The sequence below is a fragment of the Lepidochelys kempii genome, chromosome 4 (genome assembly GCF_965140265.1).
Source record: "Lepidochelys kempii isolate rLepKem1 chromosome 4, rLepKem1.hap2, whole genome shotgun sequence".
NCBI lineage: Eukaryota > Metazoa > Chordata > Testudines > Cheloniidae > Lepidochelys > Lepidochelys kempii.
The window spans coordinates 62,964,986-62,978,068 of record NC_133259.1 but is presented as its reverse complement, the minus strand read 5'-3'; the positions used below and the strand labels follow the sequence as shown (position 1 = coordinate 62,978,068).

General features: G+C 39.0%; 1 protein-coding gene across 14 annotated transcripts in view; it reads right to left on the bottom strand.

Moving 5' to 3' along the window:
- The window catches only part of RAPGEF2 (Rap guanine nucleotide exchange factor 2), a 307,277-nt gene that overhangs the window by 21,692 nt on the left and 272,502 nt on the right, over window positions 1–13,083 (bottom strand). For all 14 annotated transcript variants that reach the window (XM_073341485.1, XM_073341476.1, XM_073341481.1 and 11 more), the window contains 3 exons: window positions 11,693–11,850; window positions 2,933–3,173; window positions 2,339–2,722 (listed from right to left, as the gene is read on the bottom strand). In XM_073341485.1, coding sequence (XP_073197586.1) covers window positions 2,339–2,722; window positions 2,933–3,173; window positions 11,693–11,850 — 783 coding nt within the window. The remainder of the gene's footprint in view (window positions 1–2,338; window positions 2,723–2,932; window positions 3,174–11,692; window positions 11,851–13,083) is intronic.

Below are 13,083 nucleotides of genomic sequence, written 5' to 3'. Positions count from 1 at the left end.
TAACAGGCAAGTGTTGTCATACAGCAATATACCAATCAAGCGCAAATATTGATAAGTAAAAATTGCATTTTGAAAATGTGCATTATAAAATCTATACAATACATGTTATGAAAATATATATCTTAAAGCTATGAATTTTATATTAACTATAATGACTGATGGAATCTATACAATGCAATATACCCAGATAAAACAGGTAATGCCTGTGAATTGAGGGAAGCAATTAGGGACTATGGCTGAATTGGTATTTGCCTCCACTACTGAGGAGTTGTCTGCCCTTTACCATGGAAGTTTACAATCTATAGGTATATCTGGACTCACGGTCTCTCCTGGATTCCCAGACTGTGTCAGTGACCAGGGATGCTTTTCTCCAAATCTATACCTGGTGAAAGTACTAAGACCATTTCCTTTGCCACAATCCATGTGCCATGACACCTCCAGATGGATTTGCTGAAATAGACTCTATACCAGGGATCGGCAACCTTTGGCACGTCGCCCATCAGAGAAATCCGCTGGCAGGCCGGGATGGTTTGTTTACCTGCAGCGTCCGCAGGTTCAGCTGATCGCAGCTCCCACTGGCCAATGGGGGCTGCGGGAAGCAGCACGGGCTGAGGGATGTACTGGCTGCCGCTTCCCGCAGCCCCCATTGGCCAGAAACGGCAAACCGCAGGGAGCTGCGATCAGCCGAACCTGCAGGTAAACAACAGTGCCAGCCCGCCAGCGGATTTCCCTGATGGGCCGTGTGCCAAAGGTTGCCGATCCCTGCTCTATACTTAAGGATATACAGAAGCTGCAGCTGGCTGAAAAAAACCTGTGGTCCACTCCCTTACTGCTGTTGGTAAAGGGAGTACTTTACACCAGTGGTACTGACTAACTATTCACTTCTGGCTGCAAAGGAGGTATTGATATTAATTGGTAATGTCAGCTTTTGTTCAAATTCTAGCTAACTGACAGGCTGCCTCTCACCCCACACTCTGAAGCAGGACTTAAGCTGAGATGAAGTGGCTGAACTAAGTCCCTAGATTTAAATGCTTCAGGGGCGCTGACAGATTCCTAACCTCTGGGGGTCTCTGATTTTGGAGAATTTTCTTCCCCTTCTGGTCTTATGGGGTACAAATCCACTGACCTTCAGGACAAGTGGCAGAGCTGATTTTTTTTTTTAACAGACTTTTGCATGAAAGGGTGATATCAATGTATGCCAATAGCCTTTTTTGTAGCCTGTGATATTTACATTTCTATTACTGTGGTGTTATATATTTTTATTTCTGGAACCTGAAGTATTCTGAAGGGTGCAAGAGTGTTTAAGTATGTCTTTAATACAGGTACTAAACATTTTCTACTTTTACATTCTGTAATTTAAAATTAGATTACTGTAGGGATTTTTTTAAAATTAAAATACCTTAATCTGAGGAATATTATATCACATTTCCCCCAGCTGGATTTTCTGCACATGAAATACAAACCCCTGAGAACAGACAACAGTAATACAGTAACCCGAATTCGAAGAACTGCATTCTTATTGCTTCTATTACTTTCTTCAGCTCCACATAACGTTGATAATAGTACACCCTCCCACTGGGAACAATTTTTCTTTTGTCAACAGCCTAAACAGCTGATAGTACAAAACTACAATCAATAATATACCAAGACTCAATAAATGCAGGGTACTGAGCACCTTCTATGAGGTAATGCACATCTTAACTCCCCAAAGAAAACAGGGGGTGAGGTCAAATAGCACTTCATGAGATGAACTCGGTATCTTGTAAGGATCAAGCACTAAGACAAAAAATACCACAAGCCACCTGCTTTCTTATAACTGCAAATTCTTTTTACTATTCACCCTCCCCTATTACCTTTCCCACAGGCATAACCACAAGAGTAGAACAAGGGGATACGCAATCCTTTTGATATCCTTCCTCCATGCAATTGCTGGACTTATTCTCACTCCTGGAGCCTCTTACATTTTTTATTTTTTTCTTAAGTTTGACTATCTCTGACTGCCATCCTTCTCAAAAATCTCTTTCCTCCCATGCCACACAAATTCTTTATTCCCTAATTCCTCTAGTTTCAGTTTTTATAAAGGTGGCAGAGTTCCAAGGATTATTTCAAAAAACATTTTAATATCAGGATATAAGATTATTTGGGGGAAAAAATCTTTTCCTATCTTTATAGGAGTGTCTGAAGCTGGTGGTAATAGTATTAGTCAGCTCCCTTTCTGTTTAATGCAAATTTCTATTCATTTTGACGTATTACCCCTGAGTAACCTGAACTGAATTCACTGTTAAAAAAAACAAAAACAAACCAACAAAAAAACCCACACAAACCTTCCCCTATTTACCTGATAATTGCAAACATGGAGTTGAAGTTCTTGCATTCCCTGCAGTGCAGTGCTATCTTAATGAAATGTTTAATGATCTTCATTCTTTTTAGCTGGTTGGTTTCTCTTAGAATCTCAGATGCTACCCAAAATGTTTCTTGGTTTATCACTTCTTCAAACTTTTTCAAGTTAGTACAACTGATTTTAGATTTGAGTTTAAACAGGTCGTCTATGTATTCTGTGGGTTCAATGTTACGAAACAGCTCAAAGTTTCGCATGGAGAGCTGAGCAGCCATCTCAACAGTACTGAGCTGCAGTAGGGAAATTTGACTTTCCCGCAGTAACTCCTGAGCATCTTCATCTGAACACAGTGTTTCTGTCTCCATGTTGTTTTTCAGATAATACCTATAAAAATAAAATACCAGAAGAAAATTGATAGCTAAGATTATCATATACCAGAGAAAAGTTGCAGATTGAAATAAGTGTATATGCTCTAACTAGCTTAGAATAGTAACCTTGAAGTTGAAATATTTTGGGGAGAAAACAGACTGTCACAAGATACCCATATGCATCAGAATTCTTATTAAACTTACATAATATAAACCATAGTCTCACCTGCCACTTAGCTGTATCCTATCAGCAAGCTTGGATAGCTGATCTGGAAGCCTCCTTTGCTTGATTACGCCCTCTGGAGTGACAGACACTTCACACAAAGAATATGCATCGGGAGTAGCAGTTACAGCAAACTCTCTAATTGCCTGAATGACCACTTCCTTTGCTGTTGTGTCCTTACTAATCATAATATAACGACTTTGCTGGTCTGCCTTGAAAACCCTCAGAACTTGGTCTGGTAAGTCTGAAGAAGAAAAAAAACCCACAAATGCAGGTCAAAGAACAATGACATGACGACACCACAGGAGTATATCTGCACAATTACTTCTGACATCAGGGTCGCTGTATTTTCATTCTTCTCCCCTTTCCTCCCCTGAAATTGTTTTACAGGACATACCTCCCAACTGATATGCATCTGGTGGGTCTAACCTGAATTTAGACCCAGAAACTTCATCTACAAGAGACCATCTCAAACCTACTAATATGGTAGAAAGTCCCAGGCTTAAGGACTCACATATAGAACCTTTAAGGTATTAGATGAGTGAGACCTGCATAAGATTTTGTGGATGTAGTAGATTAATTTGGATCCACTACAGAGGGCAAGTCATGCAGCTTGGAAGTCTGGGTTTCTCTGATAGATTAAATGGAACTGCTCCGAGTCTGGATTATATGCCGCTTTTAAATAGACTCTGCATCAAGACAGCAAAAACAACTCCCCATCCCAAGTCCTTGACTCGTATACTGAGAGCCCAAAGAGTGTGTTTGTTTTGTTGCCTTAGAAAGTTTGGGATTTCTGCAAAAAGTGAACATGTTAGTGCTGAGTTTTCCTCCTCATTACACCAAAAATGGAACCTTTTACAGGTCAGCAGAGCAGCACCTGCAAGGGGGTGTGATTCAAATAGCTTCTTAGGAAACTGGTTCTGGAACAAACTGGGCAAGAGACTCTCAACCCACATTTCAGTCTCTCTGGTTTGGGATCTTTGCATTATGATGCTGCAAGGACAAATACTTGGGTGAACATTTCCAAATGCGGGAACCTAAAATAAGGAACCTAAATTCACATTTAGACACCTGAAAAGGTGTATCCATGAATTCCACTCAAGTCAAAGTGAGCTGAAGGTGCGCTGCACATATGAAAATCGAGCAATTTTTTCAGGTGTCTAAATATGGATTTAGCTGACGAAGTTCAGGCAGTCAAGTTTGAAAATATTGGCCTTTCTGAGAATGATTTTCAGACAGTTAATTGTAGAACTGTATATACAACTGTGCACTTAACTTGTGTGTTCAATCACAATTCCTTGTACAAACTGAAGATCCAGGTGTATACAAATGGCCAGCAAGATGGATAGGTAAGGAAATGTTACTCACCTTATGCAGAAACTGGAGTTTGAGATGTGTGTTCCTATGGGACTCCAGTTCAGATGTGCTTTGACCGGAGATTTTTGATAATACTACCCATCCGGCCTGCACATGCACTCTACACATCCTCATGCTCTGCACTAAGTATATATAGGCCTGCACTGGTAGACTGCCCTCAGTTCCTTTTCCATTGCTATGTCCCATAGAAGACACTTGGAAGCAGAGGGGAAGGAGGATGGTAGAGGAACACCCATAGGTACACACCTCGAAGAACTCAAATTACTGCACAAGATGAATAATCTCTTTCTTCTTCGAGTAGTGTTCCTTTGGGTGCTCCACTTCACAACAAAAGGAGAAAGCTTCAGAGTCAAGTTCAATACTGAAGACAAGACTGCTTTCCCAAGGACAACAGCTAGAAGAATAAACCTTTGTGTGGTGCATGGAAAATATATGTATTGAAGACAAAGTTGCAGCTTTGCAGATCTCAAGAATGGAAATGTTTTTGAGTAATACCACAATGATGGAGAGAGAGACTGTGGAATGCTAATACACCCTAAGATAACAAGGAAGAATACATCCAGAAATCCATCTGAAGAGTCTTGGGTGGAGATTCTGGACCCTTTGGACCTCTCACCAATTGATACGACAGTCTTGGAAATTTTCTAAATGGTCTGCTTCTGTCCAAATAAAAGGTCCTCATCCTCCTTATGTCCAGGGTATAGAAGGCAGCATCCTTTGTCAAGGTGTTTCTGATCCTTATCGTAAGGTGTGAACTTTTTGTGCTACTTGTTCATTCACTGCTTCCACAGCCAGAGAGTTAGGCTCAGGATGTGAAAATAAAAATAATTTTGCTAGGGTCTAATAGGCACTTAATTTGCAAGCTAACATTAGCTGAAAGTGACCATTAAAGAATATCTAGGAGCTTGACTGTGACACTCTGACATCCTCTAAGGGGACTGGTAAAGAGTCTGCAATACATTTCATTCATTGTTTGAAATCATCAGCCAGAGAAAGTGGAGGCAGCATAACTGCCTCGTCTGAAAGACGTTCATTTGCAGAGAATCATCCTTATCTGCTCCGGCCTCCTGCTCTTCAAGGGATTCCTGTACCTGAGGTAATCGAACAGGGATAGATAAAGTAGGAGAATGTCTCTTTCTGTGGTCCCACACGAAAGACTAGGGACTCATGAGAATTGCTGTTGACTTGCAGCCCAAGAATCTCAGTATCGCCACTGAGGGGGTCAATAAAGTATGGTCGGTGACATCCAATGGTGCCAGAACCAGTGCAAAGGGGTGTGGGTTCATCCTGAATGTAACTCTTCTCTCTCCCCAAAACAGTCAGGAGGGAAGTCCCTTTGGTAAGTAGAGGAATCATGTAGTGAGATTTGGGCAGCTGAAGAGAACTCCCCCTCATGTAAAGGAGGAGCTCTGCCACTCTGAAGGTACTGGACAATTGAATCTGGATATGGAGATGATCCCACATTTTATCATTCTGGCAATTTATAGTAGAAATAGAATATAAAAAGCAAAGCTATAGACTATCTTGCAGTTCTTTGCCACTGGACTTACAAAAGGGCACAATAATCCTGCCCCCGTGGTATTTTTCATGATAAAGGTAAGCACTTCCACTCTAATCTTTTAACTGACCGGGGAAGTTAATATATTTTTCAGAGGTAAATAAGCTTTGATATTTGTGTGCGTGTCATGGATCTAAATTCCTGCTCTGTTTTTCATCAAAGTAAGAGGAGGTGCAATTTGTATTTTTATTCTAAAGGACATAAAGGTCGTATGAACAACATGAAAACAGAAAGCAAAAGAGAAGTCTCCTGGATCTAGTGCCAAGACTAATACTTAAATAGACTGATACTGATAAACCAACTGCTAGACAAAAACATTTCCTTTGAAGAAAAGGAATCTTATTTGGCAGCAATTCACAGAAAAGGGAATTTACTATTAGACCTGAATGTGCACTACATGTATATTTTGTTTTTAAAAAAAAAACCCTACAAAAACACATGTATTCATCAACAGAAGTGTCGAGATAAAAACAAATATTACAGAATGTTTTCCCATTATTACACGATGTAACCAAACTAGTAAATTTAGGGAACATGAGACTTCATCTCTCTCATACATTGCTTATTTTATATAGTGATATATACCGTGATCACTACTGGGACATCCACATTTATTCACTGTTTTGCAACTTGAAGAACAGAATGAAAAAAATATTAAAACTGACTGATTACCTCATACTTTACATATTCATTAAGCTAAACTTAGGCCAATTCAGTAATTTCCTTGAATTTCATATCCCAACTACAATGATTCAGTAATGCCTTTATGTAACCATATTTCTAAGCCTATTTTAAAAATTATTAATGTATGATAATCAAAACAGAGCACTTTGTTGCTATGCCAAATATTCAGGTATCCTAGAGCTAGACAAATTGCAAACTCACTCTGCCTTTCCCTGGAGAGTGAGGGTGCAATATGCTTTGCACATTACTAATACAGCTCTTCCTTCTGTGGACAGAGGTTCCTTCAGAAGAAGGCTTTCAGGGACAGAGCGTGTTTCCGTAATTTCTCGGTTGCTCTGCCATCTTGGGAGGAGAAGCAGTCAAACCCTGAAGGTTTGAGATTAAGCACTGTGTCCCAAATAATGCCCTACCCATTAAGAAAGAAAAACAGGTAGGAAAAGGAAAAGGAAAAAGAGCTCAATATACTACTTTGGAAAAAAAACATAAAATAAACATTAAACACAAAATGGAAGTTCTCAACTATTTTACTGTGTGCCACTGCAAACTCAACTCCTAGTGAGAGCCCACTGATTGCATTAACAGCCTCATCTTTCTCAAGAGGAAGGTAACCTGTTCTTTACGATTACAAGAGTCAGTATGAAGAACAAATACCTGATCAGTGAAAAATTAAGGTCCGCTCCGGTCCTATGATTCTAAGACGCAGCTAAAATACTTGTGCAGGCTTTTTTCACCTTGTGACTAGATTACTGCAACACCCTTTTCTCTGGCCTTGACAAATGCCATCATGCCCCACTCATATCCATTCTGAACGTTGCTGCAAAGATCATTTCCCCAGCCTATCATTTTGACCATGTCAATCTTCTCTTTGCCGCCACTTCATTATCACATGGAACAAGCTGCTTGTCTTCATTTTCAAGGCCTTTCGTGGCCTATCCCCACCCTTCTGTCATCTCTCATTTACTACCAAGACGTCAACTCCCACCTCTAATTGCCCATGATGCCAGCCTCCGTTGCCAGCTTGTTAAGATCTGCAAGCAAGCAGACTTTTTTATATTTTTTCCCATGCTGCCACTGGCACTTGGAGAAGTTCCCCATAAACATCAGCAAAGCTACCTCATCCTCCTCCTCCAAATCTCTCCTCCACCATGATGCCTAAAAAAAATCTTCATAATGATTAGGCCGTTGGCGAACTGAGACCACTACATGTCTCAGTTCGCAAACTACATGTCTTTGGGGGAGGGATAGCTCAGTGGTTTGAGCATTGGCCTGCTAAACCCGGGGTTGTGAGTTCAATCCTTGAGGGGGCCATTGAGGAATCTGGGGCAAAAATTGGGGATTGGTCCTGCTTTGAGCAGGGGGTTGGACTAGATGACCTCCTGAGGTCCCTTCCAACCCAAATATTCTATGATTCTATGTCACGATGACCAATACTGTCTCAATGTTTCCTTGTATTCTCCTGTCTATCTTCTGTCTCTTGTTTAATACTTAGACTGTACACTCTTTGGGGCAGGGATTGCTTTTATTCTATCTTTGTACAATACCTAGCACAATAGTTCATGACTTGGGTTCCTAGGTTCTATGATATTATCACCACCACCACGGCTTACTCTTACCACAATTTTTCATGTCCAATACAGGTCTGAACATCTTCTAAGTAGTATCATACCCTATATAAAAAGCATACAGGATTTTTAAATTAAAAATGCAATCTAGAGCTGATCTTGATCCGAAGCCTCAGATCCAAACAATCCCAAACTTCGAGGCAGTTCAGATTCAGAACTCAACAATGCAGATAACAATTATCTCGTGATGGAACAAATCAATGCCTCAGATCTTACCATCCCCTAACTTTGGCAAAAACAGATCCAAACTGCGTGGCTTGAGCCAAGCCTATCCCTAACACCACATTGAAAACTAAAATAACTGTAAATCTTTCCATACATTGACTATTCCCCTAAAATGTAGTTTTAGATTAATGTTAGGGACAGGGAGAGTGTCTCTGGAAAACTGTGCTCAAGATCTGTCCGATTGCTTTGTCATAAGTGAAAAATGACATTCCAGTTTCCTTTCCTCCATTCACTCATAGGAGGGTTGCATGTGCGTAAAGTCAATGGACTAGCATTCGTGGTCACAAGGGGCACAGTCACATTCAGATAATGAGATGTTTCATAAGGTATTGTTGTTTTTATAAATTAAGCATGACAACTTAATTTTACTACTTGACAGCTTGTACAATTTTTTTCATCTTCCCAGAAAGAAACTGGAGTGGAGTACTAGGAAAAGCCTTGCCTTGTAGATAAGAATCTAGTCTACTTGGAGTTTCTATCTGAAGGTAAAGGGGAAATTAAAGGTGATGAACACTCAGTTAAAAATCATAGTATACTCATGAATCCCAATCGAATACAGCCATGAGAGCAAAAGTGTTATGGAGTATTTGAACATTTAAAAATAAACTGCTATTTAAAAACAAAAACCCTACACAAAGCAGTATATAAAACAGATGGTTGCTGGCTTCAAGCTTCTAGAATGGGTGTTTTATTTCCTTGAAGACTACTCTTCCAAAATGTTGATTTTCAAAGCTTATTTGAGCAATTAGTTTTATGTCCCATCCTGAAGCATAGTCCCTAAGGCCTTAAAGGATGGCAACTCCAAGAGGCTTTCCCTTTCTACTTCAATGCATTCAATTTTCTGAAAACTGCCCATGTCCCCATCTTTTATTTAGTCCCAGGTAACATCCAAATTAAAAACTGTAAGCTTTAAAGTTTTTTCAAGTCTTCAGGTACACTGAAAACATTCAATGGCTTGTGTCTATATCCCAAATATTCCTAAAACCCTTAACATATCTGATCTAGTAGGAGGGGTTTTATTTTTTGTTTGTAGGGTTTTGTTTTGTTTTTTTGGTTGGTTAGGAAAAAAGCCAAGAATTTTTTAAAAACTATTTGGAGCATATTTGGACAAGTTTTATTATAATACAATAAATTACTAAGTAGCAGCCTGTGATGCTGTATGATTGGAACATGACCATTTATATCATTAATATTGACGCTGTCAGACAATTGCAACAAATCTTGAACAAAGTATATCATGTACGGTATCAATGGAAAAGTTATGACTTGCTGAGTATGATTACCCTGTTTATATGCATATATAATTTTTGTATCTGAAGTTAAGAATATTGGCTACATAGACCTATATTTCAAACGTGTTTGCTCCTGGGATAACACCCACAGGGTAATTTATACGCAGTCTGGCCAGCACATTGTGAATAAACTATTCAAGTTGATGGCCCTTTAAAGAACACTTAAATCTCATAATGGGCCATAGAAGAAGACTGTCCCCACCTAGTTGGCTTCCTGTGGATGCTTTAGCCAAAATATGAGTAATGGCTGCTCCTATGAGTCATCAAAGCATACAAGGGCATGTGACTTGCTCATGTGACCCTGGATGCCATCTTGTGCCTGTATTTTTTCACAAACTAAGACTGAGAGCATCCTCTCCACCTGGGAGAAGGTATAAAGGACCCTGGAAGCATCTCCATTTTGCTTCTTTCCTGTTCTGATCTCTGGACTATGGACTTACATGAACAGGAGCAAATTGACTATGAATTGAGGGCCTTCCAACCTTTTGGAAGTTACCTAAGACTTTACAAGCCAGCAGTCTGTAAAATCACTCCTAAAAATCAGATCCAAGAAATTTTCAATGAATGTGTATATTTATATATGACTTCCTTAACCATTTTAACTCTCTCCTCTTTCTTTTCTCTATAAATAAACCTTTAAATAGTAGATACTAAAGGATTGGCAACAGCATGATTATTAGGTAAGATCTGAGTTATATATTGACCTGGCTATGTGGCTGATCTCTTGGGATTAGAAGGACCCTTTATTTGATTAAATTGGTTTTAAATAACCACTCATCATAAAATCTAGTGTCTGGGTGGTGAAATTAGTACTGGAATGCCAAAAGAGACTGCATTTCTGACTTCTTGTTAAGTCAGAGACAGAAGTTTACTTTTGTACTGGATTGGTATATCTAATGGAAGAATAAGCATCACTTTGGGGTGAATCTGTCCTATTTTTCAGCAGTTTGCACTGAATCTCGTATCCTCAACTGTGACCCACTGAGGCATGGTGACACTTTTTTGTTTTCCTAAAAGTCACTGAGGTGCTGCTATAATGCTAAAGCTAAAACATTATTCCACTGTTCAACTCACATTTATCATATCTAAGATAAAAGCCTATGAATACTTACTTTCTTTTTTAAACTTTCCTTAGCTCTTCTGACGCAGTTTAAGAATTGTGCTAGCTTCCATTTCAAGGCATGAAATTTGTTTGATGTCTGTGAGCCACATACTATTACTACTATGACTATAGTGATGCCTATAGGCCGGGAGATGAAAGATTCATTGTGCTAGGTGCTACACATACACACGGTAAGACAGAGACCGTGACCCAGAGAGTTTATAATCTGAAGAGACAAGGCAGAGCGAGACTGGGAGATTGTCCCCAATTTAAAGATGAGGAGGTGAGGCAGAGAGATACGAAATGACTTGCCCAAGAAAGTCTGTGGCAGAAACAGGAATTGAACCCTAAATCTCTGCAGTCCCAGTGCTAACTTCAAGACCATCTTTCCCCTTTAATGAATGTATTATAGTCTACTTTAGTATACGGTTTGTGTGTGATATTGTAGATTACTGCAGGCTTGTACAAATTACTGCCTACCAGCGATGTCTGTGTAGCTAGAAGACAAATTAGAATATACCACGTACCTGAAGTTTACACTGGTTTTATATTATATATATTTATTTATTTTATATGTAATTCAGGGTATTATATATAAATAAAAAAATTTGCATTGTATACAAATAAATAAATAAATTTATATTGTATATAAAAATAAAAATATACTGAATTACAGACAATACATTCTGCATACAACAAAAATATATACATATTTGCCTGGAGTTGAAATAAACTGGAGCAATGACACAAAAAAGAACTGTATATTAATACAATACGTGATCAGTCTATAGGTTAAAACATATGTTAATACAAATTGAGGGTAGATCCAGAACAAGGAGTACCTAAAAGTAAAGTGTGACTAGAGGAAAATTAGAGGTAAGAGTAAAAAAAATTGATGCTCACCTGGAGTACTATTGAAGTCTAAGATGCGGTGATGTGACTGCAATAAATCTGGATTACTGGATGACAGGGTTCCACTGACAGGTAAAGCAGGAGGAATGTGTTTGGTCTGCCTCAATCCTACAATGCTGTCATCCTGCGACTGGCCAATTCCAATGTCACTGTGCCAAGGGGTAATGAGAAAATAAGAAATTTCAGAACTTAAATCTTCAAAGCTTTAGTTATGGCTACAGTATTTGCTATTTAAATGTTAATGGTCCTCAGAAAGCAGTAGCTATCTCATAGTTTCTTTACGGCGCATTTAGCCACAGTATCCAAGTGCTACGTAACAATAAAATTAGATCTGCTTACCAATAACCATTGAGGATTCTGCTCTTTGCCCTTCCTACTTCTGGAAAAATGACTAGTTTTGTTATCTCAGCACTTTATTCAGGGTGGGGAAGATTTATTAAAAAGGGGTAACATGCAGTGCACTTTAAAACTAATCAGACTTTGGCTCAGTCTAATCGCCTCTTGTAACTCATTCCAAAAAAGATCCCCTCATCCCAGAATATTATTTCTCCAGCTCTCAGGCACTTTATTTTTGGTGAATTGCATTATTTCAGAGGAACAAAACAGTATTAGCGGGTCATAGATGGAGAGATGTCATCTAATGATGGGTACTATTGATGGCTTTGAGTGCAGGAAGAAAATCTTAATTAGCAATGGAAACAAATTGGAAGCAGTGGAGGGTGTTGAAGCCAGAGTAATGTGCTCTTGATGAGGAGCCAAACTGTTGATTTTACATACATGGATGTATCTGAGAACGTCAAATACAACATTTTGGTGGGCAAAGTTTAAATGTTTAATGATAACCATTGTAGCAGAGGGAAATATTTTTAAAATTTAACAACCAAACACCAAGGTTTTCAACAGTGAATGCCTAACAGACTCCTAAATCAATATTAGGTTGCTAAATAAGTCAGAACTGCTGGATGCCCAACACACCTTTGAAAATTAGGCCACTAAATTAAAGTACCTGAGGCACTCATTTTTTAAAATCGTGGCTAATTCGTCAACAAACAGAAAATCTACATGGATTCCATAGGAAGCATTTGACTCTTATCTATTACTTACATTTTCATTTAGAGTTGCCATTGCACATTTAGCCATGCCATTTTGTGCTTAAGTACAAGTGTTTTGCCCAGTGCACATAAGCCCCACTTTCTTATGGCCAAATCAGTATTTTGATGAGATACCGCCACACAAAACCTAGAGTGCTGTGAAAAGTGGTGATAGCAATTCAGTAGATAACACTCTTTCCTCTAAGCTACCACTCAACAATATTTGGTAGGTTGTTGCCACACATCTATGTTGCTGGATGTGTTGTCTTTCAAGTGCAAAACCCAAGAACG